The 22,496-nt window shown below is 57.3% G+C and overlaps 1 protein-coding gene across 6 annotated transcripts in view; it reads right to left on the bottom strand.

Annotated features, from left to right (window-relative positions):
• Positions 1–22,496, bottom strand: part of IGSF9B (immunoglobulin superfamily member 9B) — a 54,143-nt gene that overhangs the window by 25,924 nt on the left and 5,723 nt on the right. For 4 of the 6 annotated variants that reach the window (XM_021063164.1, XM_021063166.1, XM_021063169.1 and 1 more), the window contains exons 2-15: positions 18,821–19,018; positions 17,248–17,394; positions 11,838–11,989; positions 11,489–11,606; positions 10,168–10,309; positions 9,896–10,041; positions 7,288–7,430; positions 6,659–6,799; positions 6,462–6,578; positions 6,065–6,215; positions 5,163–5,286; positions 2,711–2,886; positions 1,214–1,440; positions 366–450 (exon numbers count right to left, since the gene is read on the bottom strand). In XM_021063164.1, coding sequence (XP_020918823.1) covers positions 366–450; positions 1,214–1,440; positions 2,711–2,886; positions 5,163–5,286; positions 6,065–6,215; positions 6,462–6,578; positions 6,659–6,799; positions 7,288–7,430; positions 9,896–10,041; positions 10,168–10,309; positions 11,489–11,606; positions 11,838–11,989; positions 17,248–17,394; positions 18,821–19,018 — 2,067 coding nt within the window. The remainder of the gene's footprint in view (positions 1–365; positions 451–1,213; positions 1,441–2,710; positions 2,887–5,162; positions 5,287–6,064; positions 6,216–6,461; positions 6,579–6,658; positions 6,800–7,287; positions 7,431–9,895; positions 10,042–10,167; positions 10,310–11,488; positions 11,607–11,837; positions 11,990–17,247; positions 17,395–18,820; positions 19,019–22,496) is intronic. The other 2 variants (XM_021063165.1, XM_021063167.1) reach the window with 1 other exon arrangement.

Below are 22,496 nucleotides of genomic sequence, written 5' to 3' on the forward strand. Positions count from 1 at the left end.
TAATTATGAAGCTGCCTTAGGAGAGGCGTCAGTAAGTACGGCGGACCTCTTTACTGTCTCTTTGCTCCCATCTGCCCCCCAGCCCACAGCACAGGACAGCACTGGAGGAACAGAAATTTTAGAGCAAAAGGACTTAAGTCCTTTTTGACCACTTTAACGTGAAGATGAGCTCTATTTCTTTCTGTGGCTCCCTTAGAGAAACAGGCATAAACGTAGCTCCTTTGGTGAAGAAATAGTACCCACCTGATGGGCTTCACAAAGGCTAAGACTCACACTGATTGAACAACTAGCACTCTCCTGTTTCCAGCTCAGCCTCTTCCCACATGAGCCAGAACCCCCCCCACCCCACCACCACCACCAAGTACCTGTGCTGGAGACGCCGGCGATGTTGCTGGGCTCGCTGACCAGGTCCTGCATGACGGCCAGGACCCGGAACTCGTACCACGTGTCCTACAGCCCCAGGGACAACACCCTGTCAGGTGAGCGACCCAAGACAGCCACTGACCTCCCCCCAACCCCCCGCCCCGCGACACTGCAGCCATCTCTCACGGAACAGGACACCAACAGTTTCCGTGGGATAAATCCTCCCACCGTGGCTGATTTCAGGCTAGGGATGTGAGGTCATTGGGAGCAGTGTTGGGAAGAGAGGCACACAGGAGTCCTGGGGAGCCACCATGAGCCAATCCCAGCTCCAGAGCATCCAGGGCGGGAAGATGGGAAGCTGGGTGAGATTCGTGGCATCCTTCAAACAAGCTGGTGCCTCTCTCCAGCTAGAGAGATGTTCAAGTTTAAGGGGAGTCAGCTGGAAAAAAATGATGTGTTTCCTCCTGGGGCTCAGAATCATTAAAGGAGGTGCTCCCACCCTGGGTCAAGCTAGAAGACCACCCTTCTGGGGGGTCCTCTGCCCAACCCACGTCAGACTCCAGCAGGGAGCTGAGTCTGTACCTGGTGACCGAGCGGGGCTCCCAGCCTGCCCGTTCTCCCCAGCTTGTGTCAGTGCAAGGAGACTCCGCAAGGCAACAGGACTCCCTGCTACCAAAAAGCTGGCCCTGAACCTGTGGACCTTGGCCGCGGTGACCTGAGGATCCCAAACCCTGGCAGCAGATTTGGGATGGTAATGCAGCCGGCCCTCATATACCTGAGTGGGTCACTCAGAGCTCCCAGTGATTCTAGAATCATGAAACGAGAAGGAGGGAAAAGCTAAGCCCCTGACCTGTGACAAGTCCTTGGCAAAGAAGTCCCCGTCAGTGCCAGGGATGGCATCATCTAGCATCTCCCAGCGTTCTCCGATGCGGAACTCCATGATGTAGCGGTCAATGGGGAAGCTGTGATTGGCAGGTGGGAGCCAAGACAGGAGCACGCCCTGCTGGGTCCGGTTGGCTGTGAGGCACCTCGGTGGGGTAACCAGCACCAGGGGTTCTGGAGTTGTGACAGGGAATGCTGGGAGGAAGGGGGGAGGACACACAATTGGCAGGGATGTTGTGGCCACTGCACCCCCTCCAGCCACATGCTACCCTCTGGCCCAGCAGGCACCCCTGCAGGCACCACGACCCCAAGGTGAGGATGGCCATATCCCCAAGCTCCCGTGCAGCCATTAATTCAGGGACAAGTGTCCCATCCAGAGCCCTCTTAATCCAAGGGAAGGAGGCAGGGCAAGGGGACCCTGAGCTTCCTGATCCTGTCTCCAGAGCACTTCTAAAAACATACGTGAGGAATCAAGCCCCTTGGAAGGAATAAAATCAGGAACTACAAGGAAGATAGAGAAAATAAATGTAATTATCTCTTCAATAAGACAGTATCTTTAAAAAGATACTATAGGGAGTTCCCATGGTGGCTCAGTGGTAATGAACCCAAGTAGTACCCATGAGGACATGGGTTCAATCCCTGGCCTTGCTCAGTGGGTCGGGGATTCGGCGTTGCTGTGAGCTATGGTATAGGTCACAGACTCGGCTCGGATCCCAAGTTGCTGTGGCTGTGATGTAAGCCGGCAGCTGCAGCTCTAATTCGATCCCTAGCCTGGGAACTTCCATGTGCTGTGGGTGCAGCCCTAAAAAGACCAAAAAAAAAAAAAAAAAGATACTATAAAACACATCTTTAGTTCTCTCCCAAGGAAAGAGGAGCATCTTCCCACGGCACCCTGCTCTCTCCATCCAGTCCCCTCAAGCACAGGTGGAAAAACAGGCCCCAGGGCAGGAAGCTCCAGGACAGGTAAGCCTTCTGTGACAGCTGCCCCCTTGGCAGCAGTAAAGGACCCAGGACAAGACTGGTGTGGAGCTGCCTGTCCCAAAGAGGGGACAAATGCAACCAGACAGATGGAGTGAGCAGCTGGTTCCAGAAAGGAAGAGTCGGCCCCACACCTGCCACCACATGAGGCTCAGGGTCAGAGAAAGGTCCCAGCAGTGGTGCAGAGGAGGAGAGGCATACCCCTGCTCCCCATGAGGCCACAGGAAGATGCAGACACGTGACCAACAAGGAAGGAGGACTCTGGAAGCTCTTCCATCCATCTGAGGACACATCAAGCCAGCCCAAAGTGGCTCTGATGTGCATAAGGCACTTGGGTCCAGACAGACCCCATAGGACTAGGACAGAACCTCACTGGGAGGTCAGTGCTGATCCTATAAGGCACTTAACAAGATGCCTGCATACAGTGGACAGGAAGTGTTTGCTCTCTACCCCAGCTCCTCTGGGAGCATCCCCTGCCCCACCTCACCTAAAGTGTTCACAGTGACCACCTCACTGAAGGCGCTCGTTCCCAGCTTGTTTTGGGCCAGGACGCTGAACTGGTATGCTGTCTCAGGCTCCAGGGCATCCACCAGCAGCCAGTTGGGTCCTGGGGGCACGGGCAGGGACAGCCAGTCATGGGGCCCAAACTGTGCCCGCTTCATCCTGACCAAAAGAGAGAGAGGGTCGGGGACAAGGGGGCTGGGTGGGTTACACTGAAGACACGAGAAGGTACGCAGGTCCTGGAGGTGGGGGGCCATCCCAGCCCTCCCAGGTTCGAGGTCAGGAACAGGTCAGACAAGTTGATCCACCCGAGCTTTTGGCTGTGCTGGTCCCTACAAGGCCAAGTCTCCAACTGTTGCTGGTGCCTCTTCTATAAAAGGGATCCTTGGTATCAGTCGTGTTGGAGACACAGGTCACATTACGAATTGCATTCTGGGAGAATCTCACTCTGGTCACAGCCCTAAGAGTGGCACTGCCCTGGGAGCGAGGACTCTGGGAACAAGGCAGGTGCCAAAGTGGGAACGTGGGTATGGGCACCAACAGGACAAGGGGGAGGTCAGGTGCCCTTGACTGCCTGGCCTCCTGGGGATAGCCACGAGTTAGGACCAGGAGTGATCCAGAGGGATCACTCTATCCAAGCAGGCTTGAGTCACTGAGGAGGTCCTGGGCACAGGATAGAAATAACCCACGTTTCTCCTCCACAGGGACCAGGAGCTCACCTTCCAGGTGAGAGGTCCCAACCAAGGGAGGTCACACTGAGGGAGCAGAGCACAGAAACTCAGGGTACAGTCCACCCTTGCTGTGCAGCTCACCTGACACCCCACTGCCAGGAGGCCAGTGCCCAGGCGCAGTGCCTCAGTGCCACCACGGGGAGGAGACATTGTCCCATGGGAGCAGCCACAGCCCTGTGCAGCCCCAAGGACCAGGCCAGGTCCCTGCAGGTTTACAGCCACCTGTGCCCAGGAATTGGAGCTGAGGCAGCAGAAAGCACAGCAAGAAGAAGCCAGCACCAAACTCAGGACAAGGAGAGCTGGGTGCAGTCAGAAAAAAAGGGGAAGGAGGCCTCCCCAGCCTGTGTCCGCCCTTCTGGCCCCGCCACCCTCCCTGGGCACCACAACAGGCCAGCAGAGAGACAGAGCGAAGCAGAGAAGCTTCCCAGAGCGGTGAAGGAACCCAGTCCGTGCCCAGACCTTCCATTCGGCCTCCCCAAAGATGGCTACATGCTCTGCCCAGGCCACACCACCACCTGGCAGCACCCCGCCTGCCCAAGGAAGAGATGGGTAGAAGGTGCTCCACACAGAACACCTAGGTGGGAGTTCCCGTTGTGGCTCAGCAGTTAATGAACCCAACTAGTATCCATGAGGACGCAGGTTTGATCCCTGGCCTCCCTCAGTGGGTTAAGGATCCAGCGTTGCCATGAGCTGTGGTGTAGGTTGCAGACGCAGCTTGGCTCCAGCACTGCTATGGCTGTGGCACAGGCCGGCAGCTACAGCTCTGATTCAACCCATAGCCTGGGAACCCCCAAATGCTGTGAGTGCAGCCCTAAAAAGAAAAAAAAAAAAGTTAATAAATAAAATTAAATTTGGAAAAAAGAGGTGTTCAGAGTCTGGGAAAGAGGCCGGCTCCTGCTCAGCCTGCCTGCTGCTAAGAGATGTGGGAAGGGCTCTCCCTGAATTTCCAGAGCCCCCGAGTATGTTTCCTCCTCCCCAGGCCTGGTGATCCTGGTTGGGGATTCGCACCCCGCTCAAGGGTGTCGCCCTGATCCAGGTGGCTGGCTCTTGGCTCAGGATAGGGATGTGGGGAGAGGAAATCCTGAAGTGAGGGTGGAACTCAGCTGAGGCCTCTTTCAGATTTCTACACTTCCTGTCCTTGGCCTAATTCATGCACTGTCGCGGGATCTGTCCGCCCCGAGGTTTGGGCAAAGATCTGACATCACTGCATCTGGCTAAATTAATGTGTAACTAGAGGCGAAGATAACAGAGAGACACATGGTCCTAGAGAGAAAACGCACATGTGCAGACAAGGCCAGGAAGGTGACTGCCACTTCACCCTGGTTTCTGAAACCACTAGGGAAGGGACAGAATAAAAATTAGATCCTGCATTCCCAGCTGGGCTGTCACAATGCCCTTGAAGATCAGGAGTCTCTTCCAGACCCCAGAGGACAGCAGAAGCTTAGGAAAGAGCCACAAACGCAGAAGGGGCCGTGAGATCAGCTGGGGAAGCGCAGCCAGGGTGATGGGCCATCCATGCACCAGCCCCTTTGGCAGCATAGACATCCTCCCCCTCTCGCCGCCAAGCTGGCACACCTCACTGACCAGAGGGAGGTTGGGCAGGCAAAGAACCACACCTTCCTCGTAACCTGCTCCCCAACCCCGGGGACTGACTAGAGGGGGGCAGGGGGAGAGAAGCAGAGAGCGAGGCAAGCAGGGGTGACTCACAGAGGTCCGTACCAAACTGAGAATGTCTGCTCAAATCCTCCGTCATAGCCTGGCTCCCAGGACACATTGGCAGTTGTCATGGAGACCTGGACCCGGACACTGCCCGGGGCGTGGGGGCTGGTGCCTGGAAACCAAGCGGACAGAAGAACTGAGGCCACGAGCTGGGTGCCCACAACCTCGCTGCGTTGGGCCAATGTGGGGCCCCAGGTGGAGTGATGGCAACGAGGATGCTGTAAGGAGCTGCGCCCTGGCCCTCCTGGGTCATGGGTTAGGGGAGGAAACCATGTCTGCAGGGCCAGTCAGTCCATCCAGCAGGAGACGGCATGAGCAGTAAGAATAAGGGCCTAAGGGAAACCAGACCTGGTTAGCAGCCCAGGCCCAGGAGGGCAAAGAAACACTCCTTATGGCCACAGCAAGGCCAAAAGGCCCCGTGCAACTCTCTAGCCTCCTAAGGCCCAAACACCAATGTGACAGCAGCCTAGCACAGCAGTTAACAACTCCAAGGGGAGTTGAGTCCTGGGCCCACCACCTCTGAGCAGTGTGACACTGAGCTAGGTGTCCAACCCAGGTGAGCCTAGGTCTCAGTGAACACCCAAGGGGAACACCAGCTCCTACCCTGCAGCTTGTAAATGAGGAGTCACCACTTGTACTGACCCTAAAGCTGACAGTAAATGCTCAGAAAGTCTTGGCTGCTGTTATGACTATGCTGTCTGTCCCCAGAGGGGAAGGCAAAACCAAGGACTAAGGTCCTAGGGACAGCGTTTTTGGCAGAGGAGGGAGCATAGGTGCCCAAAGCCCCAGCTGACAGGACAGCTGTGCCAGGCCCAGCCCAGACTCAGAGAAAGGACCACAGAGCAGACAGCCCCCACCCAGAGCACAGCCCTCCCACCCGCGCCCCGTACCGATGACGGTCAGGTGGGTGCTGGCAGTGATGCTGGTGACCACGTTGGTGGCGATGCACTCCCACTCCCCGTGGTCCTCCTTACTCAGGGCGCGGAACTGCAGGCTCCCGCTGGGCAGGGCATTGTGCTTGCTTCTGCTGGGCTTCCCTACCTTGGCCAAAAAAGGGGGCAGCCAGGTCAGGCAGGGAAGAAGAGAAGCCACAGACACTCGGGGGTCCAGGAGTGGGGTGGGGGGGTGGGCAGCACCGGGCCTCAACCTGCAGCCCTCCGCTGCCCTCTTCCAGGGTGCCTAGACCTCCAAAAGTTACCCTCGTTACTCGGCCCTCACCCCCAGGGAGCCATCACCAGGCTGTGCCACCCCCCCATGCTCCTGGGGAGCCCCAGAGCCCAGAGGTACCTTTCTCCACGTGATGACAGGGAAGGGGTCCCCAGCGGCAGCGCAGGGGATGAGCAGCTCCCGGCCAGCCTCTTGCCTATACTCCCAGCCTGGTAGCACCGTGAAATACGGGGGATCCTAGGAAAGCATGGCAAGGCCATGACTTTGGGCACTTCAGGGGCCCGCCCACATGGAGGCCACTCACAGACCGGCCTCACCTTCAGGACGAGCCTCGCGGGAGCAGACTGGCCCATGGTCCCCAAGGTGTTGTAAGGCACACAGGTGTACGTGCCAAGGGCCTCCTCTGTGGCCTCCTCGATTCGGATGGAGCCGTCCTCCATCAGGGTCCAGCCCAGGTTCTGCCGGAGCACAGACAGCAGAGTGGGAGCCGTGGTCAGAGGCGGACCCTCAGCCCAGACCCACAAGCTGCCCCTCCACAAGCAGGATGACCAGGCCCTGGGGGACTCAACCCCATGGGAAGCAGTGCTTTGCTTTCCCAGAGTTGTATTTTTTCCCCCAGGGCATGGAAGTTCCCAGGTTAGGGGTTGAATTGGAGTTGCGGCCGCAGGCCTATGCCACAGCCATAGCAATGCCAGATCCAAGCTGCATCTGCGACCTATACCACAGCTCAGGGGAAAGCCGGATCCTTAACCCACTGAGCGAGGCCAGGGATTGAACCTGCAACCTCATGGATACTGGTCTGGTTCTTAACCCGCTGAGCCACAACAGCAACTCCACTTTCCCAGAATTTTGTCAGGGAGTGGAGGAGTCCTGGCAGGAACCAGATCCCCAGAGGCAGCACCTCAGGGCTGGGGACTTCCCTCGACCACACACATCCCTGCAGCACCTTCTCGACCTGCAGGGGGCGGCCGTCCTTGTTCCACTTGACCACGGTGGCTGGCGGCTCTGCGTCCACAGGGCAGCGGATGTAGCCGTGAATCCCCACGGGCACGTAGATCACAGGGGGCATGTTGAGGACACGGGCTGGGTCTGCAGGGACCGCAGGGGTGGCAGGGAAGAAGAGGGTGAGAAATCGCAGGGTCGGAGGGGCACAGAGCCACCACCCAGCCCAGGGCCCCACTCAGGCCTTCGCTGCATCCACCCACTGAGCACACTGCTGCCTATGTCCCCACACTCAGCACAGGCCCAGCGTGGGCAAGAGATCGCAAAGCCCAGCCCCCTAGCTGACAGCCCAGAGGCCACAGCAGACTGCCCAGTGCCAGCCACAGACGTCCTGAGTATCCAGCCTCGCCCTCCTGAGGAGCCAGCCAGTCAAGCCCGAGCCTGCCTGGCCCGTCTGTACTCTCCTCAAACGCCTCCTCCCGCGAGGACGTTCCAGGCGGCGGGGACCCTCAGTGTCCACCTCCCCAGCCCCTAGACTCCGCACCACGAAGCCAACCTCTGGCCACCACCTTCCACAACTCTGCTGGGCACTAAGCCCTTGCTGTTTCCACACCCTCTGCAGACAGCGACCAGGGGCAGGGCCACAAGCCTGCTCTGCCCTCCTCTGCCTTGGTCTCCCATCTGTGCAGGTGGAAAGCAAAGCTGGCCACAAAGTGGAGTGAAGGTTCCTGGCAGAACAAGAACAGCAACCCCTGACGTGGGTGAGTCACCCCCCGAGGCTCCCAGGCTCCCCTGAGGACCACGGGGGAGAAGGATCCAGAACTCCCCAGAAGGCTGTGGGGATGAAGGGGCGGCTCTGTGAGCGTCTGGAGCCCTTCAGAGAATAGCATTACATAAATACCAGGCCGAGGTATATATTTAGACACAGCTTCCTACTTTTGTATGGTTGAGGGTTTTTTTTTTTTTCTCCAAGTTTTCAAAGGGTTTATGAATGGGAAATACTCTGAACACTGCTTTTTAGCAGAAATAAAGATCCTTGTCTCACCCACCTGAAAATCTCACCCCCCGGATTCTCTCTGAAGGCAAGTGGGAGTGGGTGATGGTGCCGGAGGCAGGTGGGGAAACCTCACTCCCCTCTCAGCAGAAACATGGCCACGGTGCAAGGATGGGACCTTCATCCTGTTGCACTGCCATCCTTCGAAGACCACCCCGGATGGTCCTCGCCCTCTGCCACTGCCCCTCCGTGCCCAGGTGACAAGCAGATGGGATCTGCTCTGAAAGGAGCTTGCCATCCCTTGGCACCACCACAGCCCACACAGCCTAGGCACACAGCAAGTCATTTATAGAAGCTCTGGCTTGCGGTTTCCTTCTGCAGGTCTGGGTAGGACAGACCTGATGTCCTGGGGCCTCACAGCTCCTAAGAACTGGGGACGTAAAAGAGCCGCTGGGCAGTTCCCATCGTAACTCAGCCGAAATGAATCTGACTAGTATCCATGAAGATGCAGATTTGATCCCTGGCCTCTCTCAGTAGGTTAAGGATCTGGCTTCTCTCAGTGTGGTATAGGTCGCAGACACGGCTTAGATCCCACACTGCTGTGGCTATGGCATAGGCAGGCGGCTGTAGCTCCGATTGGACCCCCTAGCCCAGGAACCTCCATATGCCTCGGGTGCGGCCCTAAAGGACAAAAAAGACAAAAATAAATAAATAAATAAGAGAGAGAGAGAGAGAGCAGCTGAAAGCCCTCCTCAGCTGTGGCCATGGAAGAGAGGCTGCCTCTGTCCCTACCAGCAACATCACTGTGTGAGGACACAAGGTCACAGTCAGCTGGCCCCTCCGCCACACCTGTGCTCCACTAACGTCCTCAGCCCACCCTCTCCATACTGTCACACTCTCGCCTGCCCATCCATGCTGTGGGGGAGCGTGGCTCTCCCACACCAGCCCTCATGTGATGGAGAGCCTGTCACCTACCACATCAAGGGGGGCCTCTGTTGCCTGAGTGACGGAGCCATCGGCAAATCAAGAGGGAGAGATTAGTCCTCATTACTGATCATCTCTCCTGCAGCCTCTGCCTGCCAGGAGTGGGACAGCCCTGACTCCGCAGAGGCACTCGAGATTAGCAAGCTGAGCGACTGCTGCACAAAAGCCCGAGAGCAGCTCCCCCTTCGGGCCTTGGGCAGCCCTGGAGAGGTGCGGCCAGGAAGCACAAGGGGGCCAGGTCCTGGCAGAAGTGGGTCAGCCACCCCAGAAGAAGGTCTGTCCCCTGCGTGTGGACTCGGAGAGCTGGCGGGAGAGCTCACCCAGGTGTACACGCCCCCAGGTACTGATAAAAATGCACCTCGTTCAGGTGCAGACAGTGCTGGCCACACTCAGCACAAGGTCAGGCATCCAGAAGGCCCGCCTGTCCCTAAGCCAGCCTGAACACCTGGATGGAGCAGATAGTGGACACAGGCAGACATTCAGTTCTGAGAAGACGTCCAGCGGGGGGCTCAATTCACCTCGTGGACCAGCCTGGGTCAGGCCACCTCCTGAGCTGTGCCCACACCCCCTCAGTGGTGTGGGATCTCTGCCACCCTCTGGGCCCCAGTCTGGCCTGAGCCTCGCCCCAACTCACACTGCACGGTCAGGTATGCTGAGGCCGAGGGGGAGCGCCCCAGGCTGTTGCTCGGGACGCAGGTGTACTTCCCCGCGTCCTCCGGCTTCACCCGGAAGATGATCAGGGTCCCGTCAATCAGAATCCGCACCCTCAGCTTCAGGTCGCTGCAGGGACATGGGGCGGAGGAGGAGAGGGTCTTCCGTGAGGCACCAGGGCACCGTGCCAGTGGGTCTCCCCCACGGGATGGGCGAGGAGGGGCCCGGACCCGCCAGCTCAGGATGGGCACTCACTTCTGGAAGTAGACGTTCTCATCCTGCCAGTACCAGGTGTAGGTGAGGTTGCCAGGATAGGCCTCCGCCCGGCAGGTGAGCAGAGCATCCTGTGATATGTTGACAGTGATGTTCTCAGGAGGCGAGACGATGAAGGGTGGCCCTGGGGGGACAGGAACAAACATGACCTCACCTGGTGTAGGGGGGACAATACCAGGCTCCCAGGAGGCTGAGCCTCAGGAAGGGGCACCCCGAGCTCTGGGAAGGACAGCAGGGACGGTACTGGTCCAGGAGCTGGCAGCACAACTGGGCAGTCACCATGAAGATGCCCCAGCTACTGCTTGTGCTCAGGTTCTTACTCTTCCTGCAGGTCCCAGGGATGCGAGGGGTCCAGGGGTGTGGCCACGCACCCTCAGCCTGCTGCAGGTGCCTGCCCCATGCACAGCCCCTTTGTCAACTCTGGCTCCCCAGGCAGGCACCCAAGCCCTCCTCACACAACACACACACACACACACACACACACACACACACACACACACACACACGCACACAGAGCTCTCCCTGCCCATCCTTCTCTGCAGCTGAGCCCCGAGCAGCACACATGCAGGAAGGAGAAAGGCCACTCTTTTGATCCAGAGCAGGGAATAGTCTTGCCTCTGGAGGAGTAAGAGGCTGTTGTGGACCTGCCGGAGGTGGAGAGGGCAGCTGGGGAGGGGGCAGGAGAAGCAGAGGAAGGGGGTGTCGTTCCAACAGACCTGGTGCTGGCTTACCAGAGAGGCCACAGCTGCCGCCTGCCCTCATGGAGAGAGGGCAGCTCTCCTGGAGTGGGGTGAGCAATGCAGCACAGACACTACCAACCCTCTTCCTCCAGCAGGTGGCGGTGGGAGGTGGGGAGTGTGGGTGGATGCCACCCCTACTGGGGAGCATCTGGGGCCCCGAGCAGGGCAGACAGGCATCTCAGGTGCTAACCCTGCAGACACCAGCCCTGCCAAATGCCCTTTGTGTTATGGAAACCTCTGGGGTTTGGACTGAATTCCTGTCTTTACTTATGGTAAAGATGCCATCACTAGAGGACAGAGACCCGAGGGGAGGGCTCTCCCCTGGGGAAGGTGGAGCCTGGCAGGGCACCATCTGGACATTGAGAGAAATGGGAAACTCATTCAGCGTGGTACCTCCCACCACCCCATGGGAGGGCCACGGTCATGCGGAGGAGCTCCCGCCCAGCTTGCTGCTCACCCCCACCTGTGTCCCCCATGCCCTGTGAAAACCCCCCCAAGCTCTATGGGACCAGAACTCCTGCAAAAGGCCCAGGGCATGAGAAGGCCAAAGAAATCACTCTCACCTTGGACGAGCAGGTGGGTGGTATGAACGGCCTCCCCCTGGATGCTGTATGCACGACAGGTGTAGGCACCTCTGTCCTCCCGACTGACTGATGTCACCGTCAAGCTGCCGTCACTAACCTAGGGCCAGCCAGAGACAGGGCTCAGCACCCATCCCTGGGCCCACCAGAGCCATCCCAGGTGGAGGTGGCCGGGGACACAGAGACAGGCATCTTCCTCCCACAACTCAGGTGCCAGCCAGTCCCCTGAAGTCTGCGTCCCCTCTCCCCGTGCCTCCGCCAGCTGGTCACGTGGAGTAGGAGGCAGAGGGCAAGGAGTGCGTGCAGCAGCCGGCAGCAGACCCACACTCACCTGGTACTTGCCACTAGCACCCAGGAGCGTCCCTTCCTTGAGCCAGGTGACAATGGGCTTGGGGTTCCCAAAAGCCGTGCAGGTCATGGTAACACTGCCACCCTCCTTGGCCTCGATGTACTGGGGGGGTGTTTCTGTGAAGGTGGGAGGAGCTGCAAGAGACCCAAGGTGCCAGAAGAGGTGGGGGGATCAGCTGGCTGCCCTGAGAGTCCAGTACCCACTGGAAAGTGAGAGGTGGACACAGGTGACAAGCTCTGCCTGCCCACCTGCAGGAGGGCGACCTGGACAGTCTTGCTGGGTCACATTCTAAATTTTCCCCACAGCAACCACCTAATTCCCATAAAATACTGTTTGGCCAGCACCTGCAGGGAGGCCATCAGGCTCAGACCAGGGATCAGCGATAAACAAGACCGCTTCCTCAAGGCCCTTCCAGGGCTCACCTGCCACCCGCGCCATAGACAGCCCATCAACCACAGTCCTTCACCCACAGTCAGCATCCAGACACCCTCCTTCCATAACCCCAGCCTAGCCAGGTGCCCACTTCTGGGACATTCGCCACCTGAGTCCCATCAGGGCCAACTCGCGTCACAGGCCAGGTGACATGGAATTGCCCAGACTCTGCAGAGAAAATCACCTACCTTCCTCCCTAGCTGGCTTCCAGGGGCGATGCAGATAGCCCACTCTGGGGGGTTGCTCCCTTCCAAAGTCTACTATGATTGTGCCAGACTGTTCCCCAGCACCTGCATTTGAGGCTTTGACTAAAATCCCATCCTGTTTGAATACTCAATTTTTAACACTCAGTCCTGTTTTTCTGAGCTGCTTGTAGAAGTCACCTGGTCAACCCTAACCCTGTGTACGATCATTCTGGGGTTTTCTGAAGGGGGGGGGCGGAGCATATAGACACTGCTAGATACCAGCCTGAGGGTCCACAACACTGGGCAGGTGGGACTTCTGACCTCATCTTAGGCACCAGTAGCTCAGAGTTCAAGTCCAGTCTGCCTCTTGCTGTGTAACCTGGACAAGTTGCTCGGCCTCTCCGGGATCTACCTAATTCCCCACCCTGCAGCTTGATGGGAGGAATAAACAAGATAAAGTCTGTGAAGGGAGCTTACAAAATGTTAAAACGTTAAAATGTGGTCATTTTGCCATTATTCTTATCACTGTCAGCTGCCCAGGGCTTAAGGAGGCCCTAAGGAGAAGCTGTGGGAGGGGTCTCCTCTGAGACAGCCCACTCCAGACCCAGCAGATGCCACAGCTTTGAGCCCTCCTCACCCCCCATCACACATCCCTCAACTCTGCTCCCAGACCAGCCTTCTTGTCCTCCTCAAAGGGACCAAGAACTTCCATTCCTGGGACCTTTGCACTTGCCAGGTCCTCCCCTCCCAGGGCTGTCCCCAGCTGTCACCCTTTCACTTCCTGTATGTCTTTGCTTAAATGCCACCTCTGCCTCACCTGCTCAGCCAGACCAAGAAGGCACTTGCATTCCTGTCCCCTTGGACTGTTCAAAGCACTTATCACTGGGTCTCCTGGGAGCAGAGATCTGTGAATCCCAGCATGTACCCAGCTTTCAGCACAGTTCCTGACATGTACTAGAGGCTCAACAAACAACTGCTGAGCAGACGGATGAAGGCAATGAATGAGGCATATGCAGGCACACATATTCATATACACATATACACAAGCATATACACCCACACACAAACATACACCCCCACGCATATACATACACATGCACATGCATATACACGTGTATACAATGCATATATACATATGTACACATATGCATACAAACACACATATGCACATACACACATACAAGCATATAAAGGCATACACATATACATGCACACATACACATGCATACAACCATATATACACAGACACGTGCATATACACACATATACGCATGTATACAATTCATGTGTACACACACACATATACATACATATACACATAAGCATACAAACACATATGCACATACACATACAAGCACATAAAGGCATACACACATACATGCACACATATACGTGCATACAGGCATATATACAGATACGTGCATATACACATGAACACAATGCATACACACACACACATATACACATACACACATGCATATGAACACACACCTATGCACATACACACAAGCATATAAAGGCATGCACACATACATGTGCATACCAGCATATACACACATACATAAGCATACACACAAATGTACATGCACATAAACACACATGTACGTGCATACATACGCATGCACACATACACAAGGATATAAGCATACACACATGTACTTACATACACATACACACACACACCAGACCAACAAAAACATAAAACCGAGCACAAGACTAAGATAAGCATCTGTGACAGCCTCTCAAACCCCCAGCACAGGTGAGCCAGGAAGGGGGCACCAGGAGTAGGTTCTGAGTGATTAAGAAGCCATCTCCTCTGCACTTGACACACAACCTCAAGAAAGTCAACCCTCACCCATGTCTAATCTAATCTAAAACTCATTCCAAATCCTTGCAAAGGGAACTGGCATCAGGTCCAGGCCCCCCTCCTGCCCCAGCCCGCACCTTCATCCTGCAGAGCTCCGTACTCAGCCTGCCTATGAAATACAGCTTACAGCCACGGCCTCTGTTACCTCCGTGTCATGCTTAAAGAAAAGATAATACGTTAAAGTATGTCCTGGAGTGACAAATTAATTACTAATTATATAATTACTTTATTATTTAGGTGCTAATCAGGAAAGCACTTTGAACAATTTCGAGTTTTCAGGAAAATAATGGTTTGACTCCCGATTATTTACTGGATTAGGTGCGAGCTTGCCAGCTGCATTTCCAGGCTTAATTCTGTTTTACAAGTGCCCTATAATTAATCGTGCAGGTTAGAAATAGGCTGGCCTCTCCTCCAAGTCATTCACCAACCCAAAGCATGATTAGACCTGGACTTTTCAGGTATTTTATGTGCAATAAAGAAATAATCGGGTTTATTTCTACCCAACTGGCCTTCAAGAAAGCACAGAAGGAGCATGAGACGATCTGTAATTCTAATTTTTCTCTGGCCTTTCATTTTCCAAAGGTGATACTAGTCAGAAATTCATGACATTAAATGTTCTAGTTTGGAAGCATCGGAATGTTGGTACTCAAGACTCTTCCTTCAATAAAGAAAACATTTTCACTGGAAATAACCTAGAACGTGGGAGGATGGGGTGGAGGTGGGGGTGGGAGGGTGGAGAGTATCCATCCATGAGCCCAAGGCTAAAGCCTGATTTTCCATCCCAATAGCCTTCTAATCCCTGAATGCGCAGGTCTCCTTCCTCCAGCCCTCCAGGCATGCTGTTCCCTCCACTCTGCCACATCCTTCCTGCCTCCTGCCTCTGCACCTCCCCGACTCCCCCTACACCCACTGCTGTGTCCCCAGAGCCTGCCACCAACTGGACTTTGGGGATATATGTTGAATGGATGATCATGAATAGCTTTCAAGGGCCTTCCCAGCACCACCAGCTGCCTCTGCCAGCCTGAGACCCCTCTTGCACTTCTGCAGCCCTGCTATGGCACCACCACCAGGTTCCAACTTCTCTCTGGAGGAAGAGGCTGGCCAGCATCCTATACACAGTGACCCCATGCAGCCAACCTTCCAGACGCAGTGCCAGACGTATTCTCCCATAATCTTCACAAGAGCCCTGCAAACAGGCACTGTTTTTGGAAGCAGAAAAGTGAAGCTCTGAGAGGTGACGGACAGCCTACGAGGCGGGTTCACAAAATAAACTGAGTTCCATTGGATCGCGCTCCAAGCTGGTCCATTCCAGTAGCGAGGAATTCCCAACGGTGGACTCCCACTCAAACAGGACACATGGTTCCTAGCGCAGCTCCACGTCCCCATCATCTCAGAGTGTCTGCGCTGCACCGGACATGGGCAGGGATGACAGGGAAGGAGGAGGGGCTGCAGGAGACGGCAGCCCAGCTCGGGAAAGGGCACGAGAAAGCAAGCAGCGTGGGGGACTCTTGGCTCGGCGCTCAGTCAGTGACGCTCTCGGCAGCAGATTTACCTTCCTAATTATGTTTTGCTTGGGCTAATATTACGATGAGTTTTCATTCCCGGCACACACAACAGCTGGCATCAGAAGGAGGTGACTCAAAAGCTTGCGAGTGGTGGGGACAGCCCACCCAAGATTTAAAATAAGCCTCCCATCGGTCTCGTGGGACTGACAAAAAGGAGCCGCCTACATCCAGTGGGTCAGACAGCCTGGACCCAACTCAAGGCCACCATCCCTAAGTCTGCATTTCCCAGAGGCCAGTGCTCTGGCCAAACCTCCTGTTCTTCCAGGATCCCAGATGGCTTTTCATGGCCCCACCAGAGCTGTCCTTCAAGGCCCATCGATTTCTCAGAGAAGCCTGCGAGCCAGGACACCACCAATTCCTCTCTCCCGACTTAGGATCTGGGGTCACAGACATTAATCACACCCGGAAGGACCCAAGCTGTGTGGGGCACGTCCGAAGCACCCATGTTGTTGAAGCCTCTATAACCAGCGCAGCATAAACATGCACATAAACAAATATGACTAACAAACAAACAAAACATGCACAGCACAGCACAAACAGCACAGCAGCCTGTGGGGGCTGAACACATTGTGTCATAAAATGAATATAGAGTCTAGTCAGAAAAACAAAGCAAAGCAAAAAACCCTGCTCCCCTCCCAGCACTTCTCCTTCAATTTTCTCTGCGTCCCAGCATCCCCTGGCTCCTCCAGAATGTCCCCTCCCAAATGAAGGCTCCCAGAGGCACAGGGGACCCTTCATCTCAGGAGACTCCAAGGCCCAGCTCAGGCCAACGCCAGGAGCTCAGCAGATCCACTAGGGCCCCACAACGGGCCCCCCAGATGCTTGCAAAGCACTGACACACAGCACAAGGCACTTTGCCTCAGCACCTCAAGGGTTACTCTTCGCAGGACTCTGAGGTTTTATCAACAGCAAACGCAACAGCAGCAGGAACCCTCTCTGGCTTCTGGGTTTGCTCTCTGTGGTTTCCCATCACCCAGTGCACAGCCTGGCACCTGACAGGTTACTCAAGTAAACACACTTAACAAGGGACCCAAGTATTAATGTAAAAGGAACACGTAGCAGTGGGACACCCAGGGACCCCTGAGAGAAGGTCTCCCTGAGGCTAGGAAATACACCAGCCACTCCCAACTCCACCCTGCAAAGCCTCAACCCTCCTGGTTTCCAGAACCAGGTTCCTACTTCCCTCCAAGGGGCTCAGGGAAAACCCCCTTGTGCCCCGGAGCTGCTCGACCTTGACACACACTGACTCCAGAGGCTGCAAGGGACAAGTGGGGGGGCCTGAGAAGCAGAGCTCGTATCTGATGGGCACCCCCAGAGCAGGCCCTGGGAGGAGGCACACATACCGTGAATGGTGAGGTGCACCCAGCTGCCGTTGTGGAAGGTGTCGTACTGCTGGTCCAGCAGGAGCACCTTGCACTCGTACCAGCCCTGGTCCTCAGCACGCACCTGCTCCAGCCGCAGGGAAGCTTTGTCGTGGAGGCTCGCCCGGCCTGTAGAGAGGGGACAAGGCTGCTCAGGGCGAGGGACAGCTGTGCCCACAATAACCCCAGGCCACTTCCTGGCTGGGCCCCAGAGCAGCAGCAGCTCCACCTTCAGCAGTGAAGGAGAGGCAGAGAGCCTCAGCCCGGAGCTGCCGTCCCCTCCCAGCCTGCAGCCTTGCTGCCCCACCAGCTACACGGAGAAAAGCCTCAGTTCCTTTTGGAGATCTCTCAGGGCAACAGGAAGGCAGGAGGATAGAGAGCTGGGGGGAGGGGCCTGAGAGAGAGCACAGGAGGGGATTGGGGGGCAGGGGGCAAACCCTGGGCAGTCCCAGGCAACCCCATGCAGGCTGAGTAACCCCCTGCCCCAGCTGGTCCCCATGGCTGCCATGCCCAGCACCCTGTCTGTCTGGCCTCCCCACAGTGGGTAGAGGAAAGGCAGCTGGGGACCAGGATGCTGGCATCTCCCTGCCCCCCAGTCTTGCTGCCAGGTCCAGAGTAGAGGTTCATCCAGCAGCACCCAGGCCTCCAGCTACGGCCACAGGACCTATACCCAAGAATGAGGAGCCAGCTGGCAGGCAGAGCAAGGACCCCGGGCTGCCCTCCATAACTTCATCCCCTTCCCATCTGAAAGCAGAAGCAGAGCAGAAGGGGGTTCCCATCCCCAGAGCTGCTCTTGGCATCTTCCCTCCACTGGGCCCACCCATTGCCCTAACGTCGCCTCCTCTGCTTTCCTGCTTGTCTCCTGGACAATGGCAATCTGCCTACAAGCCAGACAGTCTCAACCAACCCCAGCCAAAGAGACACAGCCACAAGAGGCAGAGGGACAGAGAGACACAGAAGCTGAGAAAAATGCAATCCAGGCCTCAGATGCCAGAAGTAAAGATAAAAGCAGTTCAGCTTCCTCTCTTCCTTTAAACCCTGACACACGCACACGCGTGCACACACACTCCTGCACAATGCACACACCCCGCACACACCCCCATGCGCACCGCCCCACGCCCTCCTCCCTGGAGGGCAGGCCCTGGCAGTGACTCAGTGAGGCCACCGCTGGCAGGAGTAATTGCAGAGCAATACAGTAGCAGGGAGGCCGGAGAGGCAGAGGAGGCAGAGCAGCGCCCAGACACTTCCTCACACTCGGGGACAGACGGGATGAGAGGCCCTGACTTCAGAGGCAGGGAGAGGGGGTGGGCGAAGCCAGACAGAGCAAACCCTGCGGCGGCTGGGCTGCCGGTGGCGGCTCTGACTCAGCTTCTTCCTCCCGCCAGCCTCCTCTCCGACAGGGTGATGGGCTCCTGGGCCTCCCTTCTCGTCCTCCAGCCTCAGCGGTGCTGCTGGGGAGGCTCTGTCCACCCCCAACACTTAATTCACACCTACCAGGGTACAGAGGATGGGAGGACAGGCAGAGCCCGGCGGGAGGTGTGGGAGCAGCCCTTACCTGCATACTCAGGGTCCACGTGGGGCGGGTAGTAGCCAAACTTGATGAAGATGGGGATGGGCACCCCGAACTTGAACCACTCCACGACGTAGGGCGGGGGCTGCCCTGTCACTGGGTGGACCACGTCGCATCGCAGGACCACGCCCTCGCCGGCCCTCGCCGTCACAAACTCGGGCTCCTCTCGCAGGCCGTGGGCGCCTGGCGGAAAAGATGATGACAGGAGATCCTGCCCAAGGCTGCCCCCTCCCCTCCCAACCCCAGGGAGTGGAGCCCGATGGTGCCCTCCCCTGCTCCATGACACCAGCCAAGTCTGAGGAGCGTGCCACTGAGGGGGTAGAGGGGCCTTGGCCCTGGCGCTGCAGCTAAGCGTAAACGTGGGACATCCTCCTACAGCAGCAGAGCCTGGTAGGAGCACAGAGCTGGCCGCCCTCCTGTGCCCCACCCCCACTCAGCCTGCCTTTCAAGCACAAGTGTACTCCACGCAGGAAGGAACCGGGAATCCCTAAGCAAGCTGAGCAGAGGCTGCTCGGGACACCAGCAGAGGAAAAGCCCTAAGGCCTGAGCTGGCCTCGCTGCCCCTCCTCCCCGGCGCCTGCCACACAGAGGGCATCGGGAGGGGTCCCCAGTTTCCAAGCCCCAAGCCTATCAGGCTGAGAAGTCCCAGGCATCACCGCAGGACAGCAGGATGCTGGGACTCGGGACGGGGACCCTGCGGCTGCCAACCTCAGCCAACTAAGGGGAACACCCCCACCTCTGGCAGAAGACAAAGCACCGAGCTGGATGGGGACATAGCCATTCTCCTGGAAGGGACCACCTCCATCCCCCGCCAGAGAGAAGAGGCTCACCCAGGCACCACCTCTGCCTCCTGGTGGCTGCTCCTAGACCCCTAAGGGGCCTGCAGCCAGGAGGCCCCCCTGCTGTAGGCACACAACCCACCAGACCCCACCCTCCCGTGTCCTTGGTGGGGGGGTGGGCCTTCCAGACAGCACAGGAACAACAAAGGAGGATGCCCAGGAGAGCAGCCCCTGTACTCTGTCAGTCCAATGCCTCTGGGTCTGACTCTGACCACACCTCTCACCCCTGTGGGCTCCCGCTGGGCTGCTCTCAACCGTCTCCTTCATGCCTCTGGAGCTCTGGAGCTCTGTCTGTCTCTGTCTCCCTCTGTCTCTCTCTCTGTGTCTGTCTCTGTCTGTCTCTCCATCTCTCTGTCTATCTCTGCCTCTCTCGCTCTCTCTCTGTCTCTCTGTCTCTCCTGTCCCTTCTATGTCTGTCTCTGTCTCTATCTCTGGCTCCTCCTCCATGTCTTGTCTCTCTTCAAGTCTCTGTGTCTCTATCTCTCTCTCTAGCTCCCCCTCTAGTGGGTGACTGTCTTCCTGTCATCTATCAGCGCGTGTGCCTTTGGGGGCTGTGCTGGGGAAGGGAGGGGGGTGTCTGTTCGCCTGTGCAGGGAAGGGGTTTTGCTCTGCATGCCTGCGTGTTCTGCCTTGTCTCTCCGTGTCTGTATCTCTCTGTGTCTCTCCTTCTCTCCCGCTCCAGCTCCTTCTGCAAATTGCGGAAGAGGGAGGAGGCAACCCTTCCAGAAGCTGATTGGCTACCGGTGACATCACTGTTTTCTAGAGAAAGAGCTAAGATCACAGAGTATTTTTGGAGCAGAGCAGAGTGTTGCCCTCACCTGCCTGAGGCCCCAGCAGGATTCCCAACCCTCCCAGCCCAGCTGCAGACTAAGTCTGAATCCCAGCCCCACAGGAAAAGCACAGCGGGCACCTCCCCCACTGCCCCTCCCGGGTGGGGGGGCACCACCAGATAGGGTTGAGCCTCAGCACCCAAAGGCTGCTCCTCCTGGACCCAGGGGAAATGGGCAAGGAGCAGGCCACCACAATGAGCAGAGAGAGGAGCGTGTGTGCACGAATGTGCATGTGTGCATGTGCAGCTCCTGGCCAGAGGTCGTGTGTGCATATGGATGTGCGTGTGTGTACGTGTGTGCATGCACAGATGAGTGCGTAGACTCTGGAGGAGAAGAAAAGTGGAGAGACAGGAGTGGGGGGGGGGGTCCTCCCAGGGCCAGTCACCAGGCCCAGTTCAAGGAACAGGGGCGGGGGTTGGGGTGGGGGAACAAAGGGGCGCTCATCCATCTCTCACAGAGGCTCCGGAGGCTCAGCTGCAGGCGGGGGGCTCTGAGGGACAAGGCCCAGGCAGTGGGTCTGACATGGCTCCCACAGCTGGCTGCCCCCTTCCTGGGCTCAGGGCTGAGCACCCACCCAAGGCCCACCCAGACCTCTGCCCTCTCCCACCAGGGACGAGCAGCTGGGGAGAGGACCCAGTGGGATGAGAAGAGAGCGAAGCAAAAAGGGATTCCAGGAAGCAGGCGGGGGTGGGCGGCCCTGCTGCAGCCCCCTTGTATTCGGGCCAGCCCTCCTGGCTTTCCGAATCCTAAAATATTTATCATCTTTCCTCATCTCCTCGCCCCCCTCAACACACACAGCGAGTGCTCACTCCATCACCCACAAGCGCTGCCCCCTCAGCCTAAGCCTTTCTGAGCCAAAGTCTGTCTAATAAAACACTTTCTCCAGAAAAGCTCACTGCAAAAAAAAAAAAAAAAAAAAAAAAAAGTAAATAGGCTGGCAGCCAAGAGGGAAGAGGGGCTTGATGGAGGGGAGCGGTGGCCTCGAGCCTAGGGGGACACGAACCCACATCAAGGAGGGAAGGAGATTCCAGGGGCAAGAAAGCAGACAGGAATGGACATGGTGCCAACAGACAGAAGCGGAGCCCAGTCCCCAGGCCCAAAGAAAAAGACAGAGAGCCCAAGGGACAGAGGACAGCCTGGGACATAGACACATAGCCTTCCAAGGACCCCAAACCAGGAGGAGACAGAGAGGTGGTCCCAGGGCCCAGGGAGGAGTAGGCTCCTCCCCAGCCAACTGGGCCTGAGATGTGGAGGGCTGCAGGAGGGGAGACCCAGACTCCTCCCCACCACAGAAGTTCCTAAGGATACTGGCATCTGCAGGGTGAGCACCACAGGGGGTGGGAGGTGTCCTGGATTCAGAGAAGGAGCAGAGCACACCTGCATCTTGGGGCTCTGATAGGGAGACAGAGCAGGAGGGCAAAGGAGGACAAGGTACCCTGTGGTCTGGCTGACCTTTCAGAAAGCCCCAGGATACAAACCTCCTGCCCTCTGGGCCAGGTGGTCCCCAGCAGGAACCCAGGGCTGCCATTGGATCCCCTGTGAGCACAGGACCACGAGGCATCCAGGGCCCGGCCACTCAGACGCTCCCAAGCTGGAGCTCACCCACCCTGGCAGGCCTGGGGGAGAAGGGGACAGCAGAGGTCTGGGAACCAGGCAGGGAGAGCGCCAGCGCCAGGCAAACCCCACTTCCTCTGGGTCCTTGCGCCACACCAGCTCTGTGCTGGGCTGTGACACCAGTTTCATTTAACACCCACAGCGCCCACCTGCCAGAAGTAGTACCATCTCCATTTCACGAGTGAGCCAACTGCCCCCAGCCCGGAGCTGGGCCAGCCACCCAGGCAGCCGGTGGGAGCAGGTGGCAGCTATGGTGTCTCCCCTTTGCCCGTAATCACTCGCACCATCCTGCCCACCACAGGCCCTGCACTGACCCAAGAAGCGGTGCCTCCCCTTTCCTCGTAGAGCCAGAGGCCAGCCCCTCCCCCACTGCAAACT

This window comes from Sus scrofa, chromosome 9 (assembly GCF_000003025.6).
Source record: "Sus scrofa isolate TJ Tabasco breed Duroc chromosome 9, Sscrofa11.1, whole genome shotgun sequence".
Lineage (NCBI taxonomy): Eukaryota > Metazoa > Chordata > Mammalia > Artiodactyla > Suidae > Sus > Sus scrofa.